A 21,269-nucleotide genomic window follows, 5' to 3' on the forward strand; every position below is an offset into this window, starting at 1 on the left:
ATGCAGCCAGGCTCCTGCTCCTCTACCGCATCCCAGCCGTGCCCTGGGCAGCCCCCAGCCCACCTGGGAGGGGGTCCGGCCGCCTCGGCCCCGGCGTGGAGCACAGCCCCGGGCGGAGGGATGTACACGCGTGTGCGTGGATAAATAAACGAGACCTCGGGAGGAGGAGAAGGGGGGGTGCTGCCTCGCCAATGAGGAGCGGAGTCCCTCCGACTTCCTCCCCCCCACCCTCGGCGGGGACCCTTTGCAGGGCAAAACTTTTCGGTTAAAGCCCGGCAGAGGAGCGCGATGGGGAGGTGGAGGAAGTGGGGGGTGAGGGGGGGGCGGTGGATTTTAAAGAAGGAGGAGAAGCCAAAGCGGCTGCCAGGAGAGGGGGGGTTGCCGCAGGGGGAGCGGCGAGGGCCCGGCTAACGGGAAACAAAAGGAGCCCGGACCAGCCCGGCTCTCGCCTCCTTAAACCGGAGGGAAGGAGCTGCTCTCTCCCTGTGTCTGCTTTCAATTCTGGCTTTTTTCCCTGTTTTCTTTTTCTTTTCTTTTTTTCCCCCCTCCTCAAGCCCCTTCCCCCCCCCCCCCCCCTTTCCCCTCTAGTTTTCTCTTTTTTCTTTTTTCCCTTTTTTTTTTTCCTCCCTTTCTCAGGATATGAGGGGATGTGTAGAAAATCCGCTGCCCACGCCAGCAGCTGACTCATGTTTTTATTAAAGAAGGCCTGTACTGAACCGGCTCTGCGTATTCCCCCCGGACGCCTCCCGGGGCCGTGCCATGCCGGCCCTGCGCCTCCCGCCCCGCTGACCCCCGGCTGGCTGCGGCTGCTCGGGGACCGCCAATGCACACTCACACTCACACACACTCACACACACACACACCCCCCACACACACACCCCAGAATCCTTTTGTTTGTTTTTTGGGGGAAATGGGGAATAAAAGGACTTGTGGAACAGGGATGCTGCGGCAGAGGGGTGGGTTTGGTTGGGGTCTTGGGGGTATTTCACAGAATCACAGGGGTTGGAAGGGACCTCGAGAGCTCATGGGGTCCAACCTCAGCTCCCCAGCTCATATTGCACAGGTCGGTGTCCAGATGGGTCTTGAATGTCTCCAGAGAAGGAGACTCCACACCCCCTGGGCAGCCTGGCCTAGGGCTCTCTCACCCTCACTGGGGAAAAGTTCTTCCCCATGTTGGTGTGGAACTTCCTGTGCTCCAACTTGCAGCCATTGCCCCTTGTCCTGTCTCCACAGACACTGAAAAGGGGCTGGCCATCTCCCCCTGCATCCCATACTTCAGATATTTATAAACATTAATAAGGTCCCCCCTTAGTCTTCTTTTCTCCAGGCTGAACAGCCCCAGCTCACTCAGCCTTTCCTCACAGGGGAGATGCTCCAGGCCCTTCATCATCCTCTGTAGCCTCCTCTGGACTCTCTCCAGGACACCTCTGTCTTTTTTATACCAGGGAGCCCAGAACTGGACACAGTGTTTGGGCTGCTGAGGGGCATGGGGCTGGGAGAGGCGTTAGGTGTTTCTGCCTCAGCCACGCCATCATCTCAGGTGGTCTGCACCCCTCCTGTGCTGGGGTGTGTGTGTGTGTGTGTGTGTGTGTGTGATGGAAGCCAGCTGATGAAGCAGCTTTAAATCCTCCCCACACCTTGATGAGCTCGAATAAAGTCTCTGAGTATCCCTCCAGAGGGAAAACACGATTGTTTGTCCAACAAGGGATTCTTCTGCCATTTGTTTTGGCACCATAACAAGGTGCAGAAGCTTTTTGGATCAAGGTTGTCTTTTGACCCATCAGTTCTTGCCACCATTTCCATCTTGAGGATGTGCTTTTGTCTAATCCAAACAAGGAAAAAACTGCAAAAATGCACCAGTTATCCTGAAAAATGAGACTCTCCTGGGAAGATACCTATCTAGCTTCCCTTTTATTTTTTTCTTCCCCTTTCTAAGAATGAAAAAGCCCATCCCATAAAGACAGCACTGCTGAAATCTGTGCTCCCAGCTTGTCTGCAAGGCAGACTCATTGCCTTCTGCCTTGCTCATGAACTCCTGCACAATGGGCACAGCTAATGATTCCCCAGCTGGATGAGCCCAAGAGATTGCTGCTTATCACCCGTTATCTCCCTCTTTTCTCTGCACCAACGAAAATCCAAAGGGGAAGGGGAAGGTCTTTATCCTGTGCAGCCACAGAGGGCAAGGAGAGCCAGGCTGTGGCACCCCTGCTTATCCACATGAGATGATCATGTGCTGGCTCCGTGCCTGGCAGGGGCTGGCAGCCGGGCTGGCACAGCCGTGGATAGGGGAGGGGAGATGTGGTCTGTCTGAGCCTGGGCAGGGGAGGGGGGCTGGGGTAAGGAGGGGTGCTGGAGAGGCAGCCTCCCTGGAGCTGGAGGGGCTCTTACACCAGGCTGCTCGTGGAAGTGACAGAGTGATGGCTGGGTGAGACCCTGCTGCTCCTCTGGCTGGATTCCCTGACTCCAGATGTGGTGGTGGCCTTCACTGGGGGGTCCTGGCAGCCCCCCTCCCCAGACCTGAGACGGTCTGTCTGTCATGCAGAAGAGGAGCCGGCGAGCGTGAGAGCGGCTTGCATGGGGGGCAGGCAGCAGAGGGAACGTGCTGTGCACATGGCTCTTCCCCACACTTTTCCCAGGGGATACAGACACGTCTGATGGGTCCCTGCGTGAGGACACATGGGCTGCTGGGAATAGCTCAGCAGAGCTATTTCCCGGCAGCGTCCCCCCTCCAAGGACAGCATCACTGCTCCCAGCACAACCAGAGAGAGAGAGAGAAACCCGCTGGCACAATCCTGCTGGGTCCCTCGCTCTGGGGATGGGGGACCTGGGGTGAGCAGGGGGTGGAGAAGCGAGTGCAGACCGTGCTGGAGGGCAGAGCATCCCAATCCCGAGGTGGGACGTATACCCCACCCCTCCCCTCTGCAAACAGATGACCCTGACACCCACTCCTGGGAGCAGGGACAAACAAAACCCCCCTCCCAGAATAGCTGGTCTGCAAAGGCCAGGGTTCATTGCTTTGGGATGCTGGGAGAATCCCGGAGACCCCACAGCATCCTGGCAAGCACATGGCGGCCCATGTTACACATCCCCAGGGAGCACCCAGGGCTGCACATTTTGTTTAGGAACAGCACGTCGGGGTTACAGCAGCTCCTGGGAAAGGCCAGCGCAGAGGAAGCACTGAAGCCAGAGGGACTAGTTTGTGCAAGCATGTGGGTGGAGGGGAGCAGCTCAGCTACCTCTGCCTCATCCCCTCCTTCGTTGGTCACCTCTATTTTTGGTGCCTACACCCCCTGTTTGTGGTGCTTGCAGGACTTAGTGATTCCCCCAGGGCTGGGACAGCTGCAGTGTGGGCTGCAGAGCCACTCTCAGCTGTGACTGCCAGGGTCTGGAAGCATCCTTAGGTGCTAGTGGGGCCTTGGGGTCATGCAGTGCAGCATTGCTGGAGGGGACAGCAGCCACTGAGATGGGACATGCTGAGGCATTCGGACTGCTCTGGCATCACCTGGATCACAGCAGCTGTCTGACCTCCTGCCCTATCCCAGGTGGAGCTGGGGCCATAGGAAAGAGCCCATATCCTGCACCTGGTGTGGAGAAGAGACCCCAGAGCCAGGTGACCCAACACGACAGTGGGAGTGGCCGTGCTGGAGTCAGTGACAAGTCCCATGCGCAGGTGAGAGGCCAGTAGGAAAGAAGCAGCTGACCTTCTCCACGTCTGTGAAGGTTTAACAAGGGCCAGGTTCACTCCTGGCTTGGGTCCTGCCAAGCCTCTATCAACCCCAAGTCAGCCCAGAACTTTCAGCATCGCTCTGATGCGTTGAGCCACAGACCACAGGAGAGGACTGGCGGGTGCCGGGGAGCACGGCACCACATCTGGGCAGCACATCTGGAGCAGCAGCTGCCAGCACTTGCTCCTGGCTGGATCCAGCTCTTGGGCCCGGGGAGAGCTGCACGGAGGTTTCATCCAGCCCTTTCCAGAGCTCTGCCCCAGCCCCCAGAGGAACCACTCCCCTGTGCATGGTCCTGCTTTGCCAGGGTGGCAGTGGGTGACAGCAGTGCCCAGGGGAGGAAGGGGAGGCAGAAAAGTGCTGACATCCTTCCAGAGTGACCATACTGCCGAGTACAATGTGCTGGGGAGCATCCCGGGCTGGGGAGCATCCTGTACCACCACCGCCACCAGTCACTGGCATTGCAGGGCAATGGTGGTGTCAGGAGGTAGCACTGAGCCCCATGCCATATGGTGCTGTGTCCCTACAGACGCGGACCTGTCCCCTACATCCCCTGAGTTCAGGCACTTGGAGGAGGCACTAGCCAGCAGCAGAGGATGCTAGCCCACTGCCTTTCCCCTCCTCAGGGCCTTTCCACCCCCGTCCCATGCACTCTTCCTCACCCCCACAGCAAGCCTCAGGATTCAATGTGCTGCGCAGAGCCCCGGGAGGCAGCGGCAGGCTCCTGGGTGAATACTAATAGCGATGCCGTCCGGTCGCCCCAGACTTTCCCACACATCTGCAGCCACTTAATGTGGGAATCGTTAACCCTCTGAGTGCACAGCGCCTGGGATGCTGGGAAGGAGCGAAGCACAGCCAGGATGCTCCTCACAGGACCCCAGCCACGTTTGGAACCCCGTGTGTCCCAAATCACATCACCAGCCCAGGGATTGCTGGGGCCCCACGCGTGCAGGAAAGCAATGAGAGATGCCAGCGTGTGTCCCCATCCCCAGTGCCCTCTTAAGGATGGTCTCAAAGCATCATCAGGAAAACTTGGGAGGGGGGAACTGTACAGCAGTGCTGGCAGCACCTTGATTTGGGCTTCCCTGGTCCAGCACCCATCTCTCCCTGGGGACCAGATCTGCTGAGCCCTCCTCAGCTCAGACACCAGAAATGGGCTGCAGGCATCCAGGAAAACCCAAAGGGCACACAGGGGTCTGAAGTGGGGCTAATGGAGCTGGGGCAGGGGCTTGTCCTCTGTGAGAGGGTTGCACTGATGTCTCCATTGCCAGAGAGGAGGGGATGCTCTCAAGGCATTTGGTGGGGTGTCTGTGCTTGCCCTATCCCTCCCTCACTCTCTAGGATGCTGCCCCAAAGGTGTATGGAAGGAATGATGCACAGGAGGCATGGTCTGCTCTCCCCTCCCTCCTGCTGCAGGAGCTGGGGAATGAGAGGAAGGTGGACTGGGCTGGGTTGGGCAGGACTGGGCTGGGTTGGGCAGGGCTGGGTTGGGCTGGGCAGGGCTGGGTTGGTTTGGGCAGGACTGGGTTGGGCTGGGCTGTGCATGGGGTCAGGCAGCTCTGGGATGTGCTTGACTGAGGCCATAGGTTTGCCTTTGGAAGTAGCAGGGGCTGGGTGGAGTGGGGAGGCTATGAGCTCCTAGGGCTGCCGGGGAGGTGGTGGGTCTGTGGAGAAGGGGGAGCGAGGGGAGGCACCTACCGGACTCTCTGGGCATCTCCCTGTCCTGCCGAAACCATGGTGGGGGCTCAGAAGAAGCCCGAGGACAGGGCAGGGCTTGGTATTCCCGGGTGAGTGCATCCTCCATGGGAGGAGGAGGTGGTGGGGTGGTGTCCCTGCAAACCTGCTCCATCTGTGATAGCTGATTGCAGCCTGGCCCTGGGGACCTCACGGCCCTTCTGCCTCCAGGAGATGGCATCACTCGATCACGGATAGCGGCGCCAAGCCCCAAGAGCCTTGGGGGAACCCAGCCACTTTCCCTCTCCTCTGCATCTGCCCGGATTCCACCAAGAATCTCAAGTCTGGAGGACTAGCAGGCACTCCGCAGGCTGGGTTTGGTGCTGGGGTTCTCTGGGGTGGATGGAGAAGGTACAGCCACCTCCCCTCCTCCAGCTGGGGACACCCATGGGCTCTGGCAGCCCCTGTCTTGCACACCCACGGGACTCCGGTGCAGGTGGCATCCTGGAGCACCAGGAGCCCCCAGCAGCACCCTTCAGCCCCAGTCTAGCAGCTGGGATGCTCCTCAGAGAGCCCATGGAAGGGAGCCCATGGAGAGCTCTTCACCTGCTTCTTCCCAAGTATAAACTCTGCCAACTATAATTCCCACCAGCAATAACCAGCCCAAAGAAAAGGAAAAGAGGGAAGTTACTGTCAGTGGCTGTTTATGGCCCAATTGTCTTTCCCTGCCCCCTCCTCCCCGTGCTGGGGGAGCTCAGGGCTGTTAACAGGCACCTGGCGATGCTGCGCCCTGCCGAGCCCTTCACCTGCTGCAGGGAGGATGCAGGTGTGGGGTGCTGCCCCGGGATCCCCGGTCCCCGACAGCTGCCTGGGCCCTTGGCCATGGCTCCACTGGCTGGGAAGAGGAAAAGGGCAGAGGGGGGCTGCCCATCACTGCCCGCTGGAAACAGCCAGCAGCAGGAATAACCCCAGCATCCCACCCCCGAAACACAGACATCCCTGGCATGGGACACAGCAGGCACCTGTGTTCCTCCGTACCCCCCACCATGCACTTGGGATGGGGGGTTCTTCTTTCCCCCTCCCACCCCTGCCCTGAGCTAGCATCTCTTTGCTGATGAGAGGAGGAGGAAGGACTTGGCTCAGTTGTTTAAACAAAGCCATGGCTGTGCTGAGACCTTGGAGGAAAACCCAGAATAGATGGAGTTATGCAGCACATCAATCAATCTGTGCTGTGGTGTGAGCTGGAATCTGCAGTGTCGGGTGGGATGGTCACGATAGTCACCTTTGTCATGAGGGAGGGAGCTGGGACCAGGCTGGGCGAGGGGCCAGGGATGCTGCAAGGCACAAGGAGGATGCTGCACAAGGAGGATGCTCACCTCTTGTACCTCCTGCCGTGCCAAGCCTAGAAGGCAGAGCCTGGGCAATGCCAGCTCTGGGGGTGATTTCCCATTGCTGGGGATTTACTCTGCTCTCTTCTTGCAAACCAAATCCCTTGCATCTCCCTGTCTCCCTTTGATCTCATCCTGTCTCCCACATCCTTGCAGGGAGTGGATCCCTGTAATACTTTCACTTGGTTTCCACAGGAATCAGGGCTGGAGCAATGGTATGAGCACCCAGGGCTGGTGCAGGGCTTCTGCAGGTCCACAGCTCTGGGGCTGGGGGTGCTGTCCTGCTATGACTCCAGCGTGCCGTGCTTGATTGCAGGGTGGGAACAGCAGCAGCCTGGCCTGCCTGCAGCTCTCACAAAGTCCACCTCGAGCAAACAGGTGACAGCAGCACTGCAGGGCCGCAGGGATGCACTGATCCCTCTCTGAACACAGGAAGAAATGCTCAGGATGCCGTGGGGAGGAAGGGATGGAGCAGGAGTGAGCGAGGTCCCAGCGAGCACAGCTTGCCAGGTGCTGTCCCTGACCCACCAGCTAACGCTGGGGACATCTGCCACCAGCTGCTGGACGGGTCAGGCAAGAAATGGTGATGCATCACATGCCCTGAGCTCGAGTCAGGGAGGTTTTGCTGCTTTTGTTACCGTTTTCCTTTTGACTGCCACAAATCAGTGAGGCAATTCCAGACTGGAAACCCTTCCCAGGTTCATATCAGGAAAATGGTCTGAGAGTCTCTTGTTTTATCCTCTCCTCTCAATCTCATTGTATGTCTCTTTCCCCCCCTGCTTCTTTCTTTTTTTTTCCCTTACTGTCAAATTCCAGGCTGTGTCCTTCGTCCAGCAAGGGAAGGGGCTGGTGCAGAGGAAAGGGCAGAGGTGGCCTTGGGGGAGGTGACCAAACACCTTCCTGGTCCTTAGTCCCTTGTCCCCGCCTGAGAGAGGTGTGCCTGGCCTGACTTGTGACAGGCAGGCGATTCCCACCTTGCAGGCAGACATGGCTTTGTGGGGGTCCCCTTTCTGCCTGGGTTTCCTTCCTTCTGTAGGAAAGGAAAGAGATAAGAAACTCCTCTTGCAGTGGGGTCAGGAGCTCCTTGGAGCCGTGTGGGAGCCCAGGGACTCTCTGTTGGGTCCACAGTGTGGATATGCCCCCTGCACACAGCTATGTGTCTGTCTATCTTGCTCTCTGGGGCCAGGCTGAGCTTTGCTATTGGGTTCAGGGGGGTGGATTTGTCCCTGAGCCAGGCGGATGCTGACCCTGGGTGGGAAAGCACCACCCCAGAGCGAGGGCTTGGTGTCCCCCAGTGTGGGGACAGGGCTGGTGGCTGGCACAGCCTGGCTTTAGTATGAGGGCTCAGCCCAAGACACCCTGCTCCTGGGGTATAGATGGCTTCAGGGATGGGTGGGCTCCCTCGGGGCATCCTCATGGGTGACACCCACAGTGCCTCAGTGTCCCCAAAGCCAGCTGCTACAAAGGGACCACGGCTGATGGTGCAGGGAGGGTGGTGGGATGGTGACAGCAGAGGGGACGGTGGGTCCTCAGTGCTCCCCGGGGTCACCCAGCACCTTGACTCCTCTGAAGCCAGGGTGGGAGGTTTGAATTGGCCCCCCTGGCCCGCTGGGGTTCCTGCACTTTGAAATGCAAACCTGCCTTTCAATGCAAATGCTGCGAGAGGCTGGGCCCAATAAAAGCCTGTGGGCAGGGAGGTGCCTGGCCCCGGGACACGGCTCCCCAAGGGCCCAGGTGAGCGGGGAAGGAGGGGCGGCCACCTCCCCACCGAAGGAAACCCGGCCTGCAGCCGGCGGCAGGGCAGCGCAGCATGTGCCTGGAGCCGGCCTGGGAAGATGTATGTAGGTTATCTTTTGGATAAGGACACCAACATGTATCCCAGCCCCGTCCGGCATCCCAGCCTCAACCTCAACCCCCAGAATTACGTGCCGGGGCCGCCCCAGTACTCGGACTTTACCGGTTACCACCATGTGCCGGGGATTAACAACGACCCCCACCACGGGCAGCCGGCAGCCGCCTGGGGCTCTCCCTACACCCCTGCCAAGGAGGACTGGCATTCCTACGGGACCACTGCTGCACCTTCCACCGCCAGCCCGGGGCAGTTTGGATTCAGCCCCCCAGATTTTAATCCCATCCAGCCCCCGGGCTCTGGACTCCTGCCTCCGCCCATCAGCAGCTCGGTCCCCCAGCTCTCCCCTAATGCCCAGAGACGCACCCCATACGAGTGGATGAGGCGCAGCATCCCCAGCACCAGCAGCAGCGGTAAGGAACAGCTCCCCCAGCCCTGCATCCCTGCGCCTTCCTCTGTGTAGCTTCAAATCTGTGGGGATGGATCCCTGGGCTTCAAGTCTGCGGGGATGGATCCCGCCGAATGGTACTCCTGGCAAGGGGACTGCTGGGAGGGAATAGCATGCCTAGCCTGCCCTTGGCATGGCCCCTGCTCCCCAAAGAACAGGGGGACCCAACCGCTGTGGTGGCAGGGTTCGAGGATGGGCAGGGAGGGTGCCAGTGCTGCTGGCAGTGGGGTTTATATTGCTGGAAAGTCCTTTTCCCTGGCTACTCTCTGCCCCTGCACCCCTGCCCTCACCCACCACCACTGAGTAGGATGGGCAGAGCCAGAGACCCCCAGATCCTTGGGCCCTGCCAGCCCTAAGGGGTGCTGGCCGGGGTGTCTCGTGTGTGCAAGGGTGAGTGTGCAGGGCTGCGGGTGTGAGCCGGTGTGCAGCTGCATGGGAGTGCCTGTGTGGGGGGGTGCACGTATGTGTGTCACGGTGCCTTATGCTGTGTGCATGTGTAGTGTGTGTGTATACGTGTGCAGGGAAGGTACCAGACCCGTATATGTGGAGGGAAGGTGCCGCATGTCCCGTGTGTTTGTATGTAAGATGGCTTCGGTGCGTGTGAGGTGCTGTAGGCTGTGTGCGCACCCTCGTGCACCAGTACGTGCATGGGGCTTGCTGTATAGACAGTGAGTGTGCAAGGGACGCTGTGAGTGCAAGGTGTTGAGCACTGAGGACAGCACCGTGCATGTGTGTGTGCTGTGTGTGCACGGTGCAGGCTGCGTGTGAAGATGTGGTGTGTGTGCCAGGCCTGGTGTGAGCGTGTGTGTGTGGTGCTTGTGCCAGGCCTGGTGTGAGCATGCGTGTGTGGTGTGTGTGCAAGCACAGTGCCTTTGGGGACGGTGCCACGTGGAGGGTGGATGTGGGTGCTCCGGGCACAGCACGCCACGTGTGCGTGTGCACTGCATGTGGGTGCTGTGTGCCGCATGGCAGGGTCCCCCTGTGCTGGCTGTTGGCCCCGGGCTTGGAGCAGCCGTGCGGTCCTTGGGGTCCTGTCCCCCTGTCCCCGGGGTCTTGTCCCTGCTGAACTCCTGACCTGGGGGTGGGATGGATGGAGAAGCGTCTGGCCGACCCCAGCCCCCTGCCCGCTCTGGGTGGGGGGTTCCTGCTGCCCACTTCAAAGGCGGTGGGCAGATCCCCCCTTGGGGGCAGCCCAAATTGACAAGGGCTTCTCTTTGTCATGGAGATGGTGGCCGGCTCCTTTGGCAGCGAGGTGAGGTGTGGGGCCCTTTGTCCTGCCCTGCCCTGCCCTTTCATCTTCCCCTTCCACCCGTCCTGTCCGCAGCGGGACCCTCTGCCCGCCGGGCCTGCCCGGACCCGCCACCCCTCTCCCTCTCCGGGCCGGCCATGGGCTCTGCAGAGCACTGCTGAGGCCAAACTCACTACAGGAGTGGCTCCTGGCATCTCTCGGGGGGGAGTTTGCTTTTGGTTACTGCTGCTCCATGTCCCCAGCATGGGGACCCGGGCTCCCTGTGTGTGATGTCTCCAAGTTTAGACTTCTCTGTCCTCACACTGTCCCTGCATGGGGCTGGTTAAGCCCTGAGTGGAGACCCCCAAGCAAGGGGCCGGTGCAGAGGCGCCTTGTGGTCTTTCAGCACAGAATGTAGCCCCTCGTGTCCGCCAGATCCCTGTGGCAGGGATGAGGATGAGGCTGTCCCAGTGAGACCAGTGGCTGCAGTGGAGCAGGCAGAACATCTAGATAAAGGGGGAACCCCCCCACCCTCCACCTGGTATGGGAAGGGCAGGGGAGAGAGGCCAGCTGGTATCTCCTGGTGCATTTTAAACACTGATCTAAGTATTTAGGAAAAAGGCCTCTCACCATACCCAGGGATGGAGACCCACAGTCATGGTGGGGCCGAGGGCTTTCCTCCGCCCTGGGGTTGAAAGGGGGTGTGATCCTGCATCCCCCCTCCCAAGCAGCTGGGACCCCACCATGTCTGCAGGTTTTGTAGGTCCAGACATCTCGGTTTCTTCTGAGGAGAGAGGTAGGAGGGAAAATTAATGAGCAAAGAAAAGCATCAGCACGCCTCTCCTCTGGATCAAGGGCACGGTTTTACACCAGCAGCGGGGCCGAGATAAAGCAGGGGCTTTAAAGCGCCTCTGATTGAGTTAGATGACAATTGAGTTGATTGAATTCTGGAAAAAAATATCATTAGTTGCTTAGTTTGTATCTCTTAGATTAAACACATACAAAAGGATGAATAAATCAGCCTTGTTCCCCTTGCACTCAGAGGAGGAGCTGCCCCAGCCCAGCCCCAGCAACGTGGGGATGGGTGTTGGGATGAAAGCCCCTTTCTTCTGGTGCTTCCCCAGGTTGGATGACCAGCAAGGCTGGCTTTTAAGGTACTTGCAAATTCAAGACCTGTCCTTGTGTCTCTGTCTGGTCCAAGATTAGCACTGCTGGTGCCGAGAAGCTGCAGGATTTGGCTGCAGTGGGACCATGTGCTGGGAGACAGAATCACAGAATTGTAGGGGTTGGAAGGGACCTCGAGAGATCATCGAGTCCAAACCCCTGCCAAAACAGGTTAAAGACAGTGGGATGCAGCCCATGTTTCCCAGGGCTGCCCTTTAAATAAATAAAAATAATAAAAAAAGAGAAACCTTTCTGCATTAAGCTCAAAAGAGAGCAGGGCAGAGATGGGCTCCATACAGATAAGGGTGAAATTCTTAGCTGAAATATTTCATTGGAATCAATAAGCTGGACTTTAATCAGTCTGGATTGATTAACTACCCATCTCACCACAGTGGGAATAGGAAATGAACACCCAGGCTTTTTTTTTTATGCTATAAATATCAACAGTTTCATTGCAAATGCTGTAAATCATAACGCTTCAGAGGGCTGTAAATTCAGGTTCCCTCTCCGTCTTGCCTTGTATAAACAGCTCGTGGCTGCAGTTGGAAAGCTTTGGGGAAAGAGCTGTGGTGCTCCTAAGAGAGAACGGTACTCAGGGGGTGTAAGTGTGTCGGGGGCTTTTGCAAACACGATCCAGAGCTGGAGAAAAATCAATGAGAAATCTCCCAGTGACTCAGTGCAGAGTCAGGCTTCACAGGGAGAAGGTTTTATATACCTGTTGCTAAATACATGGCTGAGCCAAACTAACCCTGCGGCAGAGGGGATTGCAATGCCAGAGGGATGGGTGGCTGGGAATCAGGAGTTAGAGGGAAGCGAGCTGGAAGATGTCCCCAGGCCTCATTCCTCTCTCTCCCACCTTTCTCTCTGCTCATAAAATCAGCGTGTCAGAGCCTCACGCTTCCTCCTCCTTCACAATTATTTGCAAACTTCCCGGTGAATTGCAAGCCCCCGGCTCTATAAAAAGCTCAGGAAGGCGGCTGGAAAGGGTGGCTGGCTGAACTTTGAAATTCACCCTCTGCTCGTTAGTTATGCAAATCCGCCAGAAACTGCCTCGGGTCTGGCTTTTAGGTCACTAATCGAGCTGAGGGGCCCCCCACAGTGCTAAATATTGCAAGTGAAAGTGGCGTTGGGGCATCCCCCAGGGAGGTGAATGTGCTGAGGGCTTTGTGTGGTAGCAGTGCCCATGGTCCCCAGACAGGTTTTGGGGTGGTAAGGAGCAAATAGTGATGCTCCCAGCGTGGGGAGTGGGGATTTTCTGTGTGCACCGTTTCCCATCTCAGTTTTTACTCTCTGTGCCTCAGTTTCCCAGCTCTACTGGTTAAGCCCTGGTGAAATCCATGACAGCTGGAGGAAATGAAAAGCTCTGTTAATGAGGCAGAGAAACGTTCTCCATGGACAGGCAGGGTTCATACCGTGCATGGTGCATTTTGGGGTGGTGGTGATGGCTGGAGGACAATGTGTTTCCCCATCTGTACTTGTGTGGGAGACCCTTCTTTAGGACACGGTTGCTCCCCATGAGACCCTTTGCTCCCCTGGGTCACTGGGTGCATGCGTGCAGCGGACCCCATCGGTCTTCTCCCTTTGAATTATTAACCCACAACCTGTTCCTGGCCCCAAGTGGGATTTGTTGGCAGCTTAGCCTGCTGGCCAAGGTACAGGCCTCTCAAACTTTCCTAGAACTGACTTTCCTTGAACAAAAAAGGGCTTCCCTGGAGCTCTGGCCATACCTACGTGATGGGCTTGGCTGGCTAATACCCCGGGATTAGCAGAGGGACACTTTAAACCTCTGGCCAATGGCAGATGTTTCCTACAGGGGACCCTTCAAGGACACCCACGGCAGCGATGTTAGCTTTGCGATCACCCGGATAAGGGGCCGGATCCTCCCCCCAGCGCTGCCCCACAGTGAGGATGGGCCGAGCCCTATGGGGCTGCGAGGGGAAGAGGAGTCCCAGTACCCGACCGGCACCACCGCCTTGCTGTCCCCATGCCACTGCCGGGCCAAATCCAGCCAGGTTGCTGATCTGGCGAGCTAGATCCGGGCTCAGTGGTGCTGGAATGAAGGTGATGCTCCCAAACAGGCTGTCTCCAGCCCTTGTGTGCTCACCAGCCCCAGTGCCGCCCTGGCCCTCCTTGCCGAGGCGGTCTTTGACCTGACACAAGAGCCTGGCTGGCGGCCCTGGGCTGGGTGCTCATAAAACCATGGGAGCAACGGAAGGACTCTGCCAGTTGCCAAAATAGAGGGTTGAATCACCAGAGGGCTGGGAAGGGCTTGCCCCAACGCCCAGCCTCGGGCTGCTGCCCTGGGTGTAGAAGCATCTCATGTCGCTCCATGTCAGAGAACACGGGGTTGTGGTGGGGAGCTGCTGCAACTGCTAGCAACCTGTTCCTCATCCCCTTGGGATTTGTGCCTCCTGGGAGGAAGATGAGGCTTGCAGGAGGGGGTGCCTTCATCCCACAGGTATGGGTGTGGGTGCAGAGCTGTGCCCATCCTGCTGTGCTGGCAGCGTGGAGCCCAGATGGAGCCAGCCTGTTCTCCTGCACACTGGTCCACGCTCTCCTGATCCGGCTCCTACCTGTGTGTTCCTGCCCCGTCCCAGCAGCAGCCAGGCTGCCACATGTGACTGTGCCATGCGGTCTGTGCCACCCAGCTCTGCCAGTCCCACAACCCCAGGGAAGCAATCCCCACCCAGACACACTCACATAGGGAAAAGCCAGAGTGGGGGGGTGGGTTTTTTGGAAGCACGAGGCTCGTTCCTCTGTGTGCAGGAGACTATGAAGCAGCACGGGTTTGTAGGTGAAACATTCCCAGTGCACAACGTATTGATCCAACCCGGGGTTTATTGCCAGTGGGGTGATGGCAGGACCATTGCCATGTGCTCTGAAGTCTTTGGCACCAGGAAGAAAGCCCCAGGTTTGGGTCAGTGTCAGGCCAACAGCCGTGCAAGGAGCTACCCTAGGGACAGGGGAGTTGCTCTGATGAGTCCTGCCTTCATCCCAGCAGCTCTGAAATGTCCATTTCTCCAACCTGGAGCAGAACTGGGGAAGCCTTGGCAGGGTCCATTCATCCAGCATCCCCTCCCTCTGCAGTACAGACACATTAAATATGTACAGGGGAAGGTGTGCAGTTCCTCTCACCCACTTTTTGACACTTGGCAGTTGTCTAAATCCAACACCCTTTGGCAGGGGAATGGTCTCAGGCAGGGATCTCAAGAAGGGGTTTGTTTCTCGCTGGTGGTTATGAAGCAAACCACATGGCTCCAAGTCCTTTACCCCATGTCGGTCGTCCCATCCATCACCTCTCTGCTTCCTGCAGCAGAGGGAAAATAGCTGACAGCATTGAAAAGCACGCACAGGAAGGGGAAGGCTTGTGAAAACCCTGACCTGCTAGTTCCCAGCACTCAGGGAGGACGGGGGGCTTGGGCTTATCCCCCCCCTCCCTAGCCACAGAGGAGCCTGTGTGCTCTGGAGCTGCTGCTGGAGCTGAAGAGGAAAGGTGGGGAGCAAGTGGGTGTGGGGTGTGAGGGCAGAGGGTGGGTGCTGGGGGGGAGATCAGCCCCTGATGCTGTCTGTGCAGATTTTGGAGTTCCCATTTCCAGTATGTTTAAGGATGGTCAAGTGAGCTGGGCTGCCTGATCCGAGCGTCAGCATGGCTGCCATGGCCTCTGCTCGGCAGAGGGAGCATTGACCCCTCCACACAGAGGCAGCTGGAGCACATCTGGCTGCCAGATGGGGTGACTCCAGCCAGTCTGGGGGCTCCCAAGCATTAGGAGCCGACCCCATCCCTCTCCTGGGCCTGGGGTCTCTGTCATGGGGCATCACCCTGCCAGGTGCCCTTCTCTCTTTGTGGGCTGGGGTGGTGGTGGGGGACTTCCTTCCCCCCATGGAGCTGCAGGGCACCCAGCAGTTACATTTCCTGGGGAGTCCCGCAGCACTGACCCTGGGACTCCACTCTGTTCTGGAGCTGCTTCCGTGCCTCAGTTTCTCCACCCATAGCATTGCCTAAGCTGTTCTGGGGTGGGGTGAAACTTCTCTTGGTGCTTTCCTTGGGCAGGGGTTGGCAAATCCTGACAGATTGAACACTGGTCCTTCTGTGATGGGAGGATTTTATCCTCTGCACATAGTTTCTGCTCATTCAGAATGAATCAGCTTTATCATGGAGAGAAAGCATCCAACCAGGGGGACAGTCTTGTACCCTGTCTTGCTGCACTTTGCCTTCAGTGCGGACAAGCTCTTTCCCTGGTGCTGACTGGTGATGGAACCTTCACACCTGATGTGTTTTGGCATTAAAGGGCTGTAGAGCCATCAGATAATGTGGGTCCTGGCACGCAGTACAGACAGACAGGCAGACAAGGCTGTGCGGATAGAGCTGGGAAGGTGAGAACACACAGGGTGGTGGCTCTGGAGCACGCTGCCCAGACTTTTCATGCCAGTCATGCCAGGGGCTGGGCTGGCCGGCCTGGAAGTGTCACCTCCATCCCCTGTGCCAGCATTTCCCATGTCACCAGGCCTTGGGGACCTCTGCAGCTGGTCTCGTCTTGGTGGCTCCAGTGAGCGTGTGGGGGCTGCCAGGCCCTGGCTGCCTGGGTCACAGTCCAGATGGCTGCTGGCAGCTTCCCACAGAGCCAGGGCCTGCAGCTGCTTCGACAGAGACCTTTAGGAACCAGTGCAGGTCAGGGACGTGTCTGGCAGATGGGGACACTCCTTTCAGAGCTGGCCTGACCCCCTCCTAGCCATGCTGGACACACTGGGACGGGTGCTCTGTGGATCAGGGCAAAGACAGGCTGCAAACACCATGCCAGCTCTTGCTCCTTCACTACTTCCCACCTCTGCCCAGGGTGCTGCTGCCGCCCCACTCTCTCCCTGGTTTGAACCAGACACTTCCCAGCACTTCCCAAAGTTCCTCAACACCAACCTCGAAACACCCCATCATGCTGCAGCCTGTCTTCTGGGGTGTTTGGGGCACAGTTTCTTATTGGGAGCCATCCTTTGGCTGGCTCACCCTAGAGAGGGTGAATTACCTGTCATCCTCTGCCACATCCCTGAGGGTGCAGAGCCCATGATGGTAGGTGCAGGGATCTAGTTTGGTTTTTCCCTTTCCCTGCCAGGCTCCTGTCCAGAGCAGGAGCTCCAGCATCCCCATCCCTGGGTCAGTGCTGCCCTGAGGAGCAGATGCGGACTGGGGGTCAGGACCCTGTCCCCCCACGTGTGTGCAAGTGTGTGTGCATGCACGCTCAGGAGTGTGTCCTTTGGGGTTTGCACAGCATGTTAAAGCTATTCCCTTATCTAATCATGGCTCAGGTGAGTGCTATTAGGGTTATACATTAACAGTGGTAACGATACCCTCTCCCCATGCAGCCATTGGCCCTGCCTTGATCCCAAAGCCGAAACCCTTCCCACTGGCCCCGTGGATGGCTCCATTTGGCTGCCCAAGCAGTTTCTGTGACTGGTCTTTTGGGGACAAGGAGGAGAGACTTAAAATGCACAGCAGGGCTGGAAAGAGCTAGCTGCACCAGGAGACATCACCGGCATCCCCGGTGCACCCTGTGCACCCCACCCGTGCTCCTTCCTGGCACAGCAGCAGCAGCCCTGGGCTATCCCAGCCATGGGACAGCCTGACCCAACCCCAATAACAGGCTTTGCTGGGAATGTGGGAGCAGCTCCATCCCTCTGCTCAGCGCTGGGGTCTCCCCATAGGTACAAGGGGGGGCAGGCTGGCTCATCCCGAATTTCCTCTTTCCTTTCACAGAGCCATAAAAAGCCTCCAGGAGAGGGTGTAAGTGTAACCTAGCATTCATATTCAAGGTAGCTGAATTATTCATTGTCAAAGGTATTTGTAGCAAACCCTTTCCTTTTCCCTGTGAATCACCCCCAGCGCCTTCCCCCAATTCAGCAAACATCACCAAAACCAGCAATTAGTCAAAATGAATAACTCTCCATCTCAGGCTTGGTCAGGAGCTCTCCACTTTGAGTCTTTACACCCTGATATTGGGCAGCAAGTCCCCAAACCAGTGCCCAGCTCATCACTGGCACGGCCGGGTACCTGCCAGACCTGAGGTAAAGCACAGGCTTTGTCAAGGATGAAGAGGGAATTACAAAGGACAAGCTGTGATGGATCTATTTACAGCTGTGGCAGGAAATAATAATTCCTGCTGAAATTCGTGGCACATGTGCTATTCACAAACTGCCTTGTTGCTTTTTTTTCTTTAATTATTTTCTTTTTTTTTTTTTACTTTATCTGTCAATTCCTTTGCTTTGCTGCTGGTTTTACCCCAAGCAGTGGTATTCACATGGCAATATTGCAAATCAGATTATTTTTAAGTCATTATCTCTTCAGAAAAGGTTTTTGCTTTCAAAGGAAGAAGAAGAAAAAAACCCCAAACAGTTAAAAAAAAAAAAAAAGAGGATACATTTCTAGGAGAAAGGAAAAAATCTTGTAGGAATCCCTGAGCCTGGAGCAGATGAAGGGAGCCTCTGGTTTCTCACAGAGATGCTAAACCCTGCATAGGTCTCTGCTGGTGCCCCTGGTTTATTCTGTAGCTCCCCAGGAATCGCTGTGTCTGCAGATGCTGTGCTGCAGGATCCCTTCTCATCCTGCTGGACCCTGCTCCTTACAGGGCAGCGAGAGGAGGCAGTGACCCCACAGGAAGGGCAGGGATTCAGGGGAAAGTGTGGGGTCCCCATGTGGGTGCCCACAGCATCACCCCAGCCCCTCACTGTGCCACGGTGGGGTTTGTTTCGAGCTGCCACGGCCAATGTGTGCCAAAGAGGAGACAGAACCCCCAGCGTTGCTGCCGTAGACCCCCTCACATGGTAGTTCATCTTGCTCAACCAAATCGCTGTTTTCACCCCAGTTTTACCTGGTTGTACCCTGGGTGGCCAGAGGCAGGTCTGCTCTTGGTGGCAGTGAAGGGGGATTAGGTGTTCGCTTCCTAACAGTGCAGGGGTGAGCTGGGCTCCCTGCTCTCTGTGGTGGTGACCGAATCCATCACACCCCTCAAACAGGAGTGGGCAGCTAAAGCCCAGCCCTGGTGCCTGGAGATTGCAGCCTTGCTGTGCTCCTGCCCTTCTTCCTTTGGTGCTGCCTGGGGACCATGCTGGGACCCTCAGCCAGCCCCTGCTCATGCTGTGCCGAGCCCGTGCCAGCACCCACCTCCAGGAGCGGTGGCAGGAGCAGGCTGCTGGGTGATAACTCCAACTGCAGGGCTGCTGCTTCTGTGATTGGAAGTGCTGGGGTCAAGCCTCAGCAGGGAGAGGTGCCTCTCACACCCACCCCAGCTTCCACATGCACCCTGGGGCGCACACACACTCCTGCACACACACACACACACACACACACACACATTTCCACACATAGTTCACTCAGTGGCAGGACCTGGACCTTTGCTGGCTTTTGCCTGTTTGCAGAAAGCCAGCTGCCTTTTGGCATCCCATGGGATGCTGTGAGGGGAACAATCCTGAGGGAGCGCATCTCCCACTCACAGCCAACAATGGCCCTGGGTTGTCCCATCTCCGATGCTCTTTTACATTTAAATCCAGCATCAGAGGTGGCATAGGAAAGTGCCCAACTCCTTGCAACAGGGAAGCAGGGGAGAGACACCCTTAAAAATGAAATTGGGTTGGTTGAGAAACAGATTTGCAGCCTGAGGGTTGGGGTTTTGCTGCTTGGAGGTTCTCAGATGTCTGTCAACCCTGGAGCCTTGGAAGCAGAGTTTTGCTCTGTGCTACCCAAACTCCTGTTTCTGGTAGGACAGTCAGAACTTGAGATGTCTTGGTGCCCATTAGATTTGACCCAAACTGACTGGTGTGCAAAGGGCAAATGAAGAAGATGGTAGTCACACAAAGACCCCCCCTTTTCTGGGGGAAGCCAGCAAGCTGGGTCACTAGAAATCCCTCCCCGCACATCTGCAGCAGGGATGGGCAGTATCCTGCCCACGTTGGAACACCCAGAGCAGCAGTGAGGAAATCCATGGAGCCGTTCTGGGCTTGCTCCTGCCCCTTCCCATTGCAGCACAGCTCTCAGCAGCAGAAATCAGGAGAAGATGGGCAAAGGTGATTCCGTGATTCTGTGAAAGGTGTCTGCCAGGTGAACAAATGGCCAAGTTCCCAGTTGGAAGGACAGTGGAAGCACAACCCCATCCGTCCCAACACCCTGGAACAGGATTTTGTTATTTTGGGTGGAGAAGCAAATACTCCCAGCTGTGTTTATTCCCCACCTGTGGGCTCTTGAGCAGAGGGAAGCACCAGGAACCTGTCAGCAAACTACCAGGCATGGGCACCCTTCCTTCAAGTGCCACACCCCCCCCCCCATGGTCCCTGGTCCAAGCTGTTGGCTCCTGCTCCAGAGCCCACCCTGTCTGTGTGAGGATTAACGAAGGAGCTAACGAAGGCAGATGGGCTGTATGCAACTCCTTTTTTCTGGGAGAAAGCAGCACGTGCTGTCTGCAGCCACACTGGATGTGTGTCTGTGTGTGTGTGTGTGTGTGTGAAGATATGGGGCTCCACAGCCCTGAGCTCTGTTTGTAGCTGGGGTGGCCAAGGGGAGATTCGGGCTGGGCTTGGCTGGACGTCGCTGCTTGTGCAGAGCATCTTTGAAGGCTGCACCAAATGAATAAACCTCTGTCCATCTTAGGTTGGCACAGGGAGGGGAAGGTAACCCCCTTGGTGGCAGAGGAATGCTGCCATCCCTGGGCTTTCCATCTTTCCCTCACCCCGGTTTAGAATCACAGAATAATGCCTGGATGCCTTCAAGTGATGGCACCTGGGGTTTGGGCTTCCTGACAAAGAGTTGGAATTCCCTCAGCCCCCCCAGGATGTATTTTTGTAGGCAGCTTGTCCTCAGCCCACCCCAGGGCTTGTGGTTCTGCTGCTCTCATGGATGGTGTGTGATGGGTTTGTAGTCCATCTTGTCAAGATGCCTCTGAATCTCTCCTGCTCTTTCCACCAAGTCCTTTCCTCAATGCCCACGTGCTTTCCAACATGGAGAGACACTCTGGTGCTATCCAGGATGGGCATTAAATCCAGTGGGACCTTCCCAACACTTTTCCACTGACTCCCAGGGTATTGCCATGTTCCTCTCGAGCTCCCCACATGTGGCTATTGTAGCTCTTCCACGTTCTTGGTGATGGTCCTACCCACCCCTATACCTCCTCATCTTACCCCACTCTACTCTCTCTGCCAGGTAAGACCAGGACAAAAGACAAGTACCGGGTGGTTTACACAGACCACCAGCGCCTGGAGCTGGAGAAGGAGTTTCACTACAGCCGCTACATCACCATCCGCCGCAAGGCTGAGCTGGCCACTGCCCTGGGGCTCACTGAACGACAGGTCAGTGCTGTGGTGTCCCAGGAAAACCCGTGTCCTGGGTGGGGATGGGGCTGGAAAGGGGAAGGGCTGAAGCCCAAGCAGGCAGTGGAGGTCCCACCTTGCTCGACATCTCTGCCTTCTCTTCCAAACTCCAGGATGCTCCCTGTGCCCCAGAGGGACATGGAGGATTGTCACCCTTGGCTGCATCTGTCCCCATCTCTGAATTGCCATCTTTGTCCTTCTGCAGGTGAAAATCTGGTTTCAAAATCGGAGGGCGAAGGAGAGGAAGGTGAACAAAAAGAAGATGCAGCAGCAAAGCCAGCCCACCAGCACCACCACACCGACCCCTCCGGCCGTTGGCACGCCGGGACCCATGGGAGGCCTGTGCAGCAGCAGCGCCCCGAGCCTCGTCTCCTCATCTCCACTGACAATCAAGGAGGAATTCATGCCTTAACCCCCTTCACCAGCTATAGACACCAAGAGATAAGCA

General features: G+C 57.2%; 1 protein-coding gene across 1 annotated transcript; it reads left to right on the forward strand.

Annotated features, from left to right (window-relative positions):
* Positions 1 to 8,622: 8,622 nt before the first annotated feature.
* CDX1 (caudal type homeobox 1) lies at positions 8,623 to 21,233 on the forward strand (the record flags this gene model as incomplete). Its single annotated transcript, XM_084268590.1, has 3 exons — positions 8,623 to 9,049; positions 20,655 to 20,800; positions 21,027 to 21,233. The coding sequence occupies 3 exons, from the start codon at positions 8,623 to 8,625 to the stop codon at positions 21,231 to 21,233; spliced, it is 780 nt and encodes a 259-aa protein (XP_084124716.1).
* Positions 21,234 to 21,269: the final 36 nt, after the last annotated feature.

Source organism: Gallinula chloropus (genome assembly GCF_964237585.1).
Source record: "Gallinula chloropus genome assembly, chromosome: 10".
NCBI lineage: Eukaryota > Metazoa > Chordata > Aves > Gruiformes > Rallidae > Gallinula > Gallinula chloropus.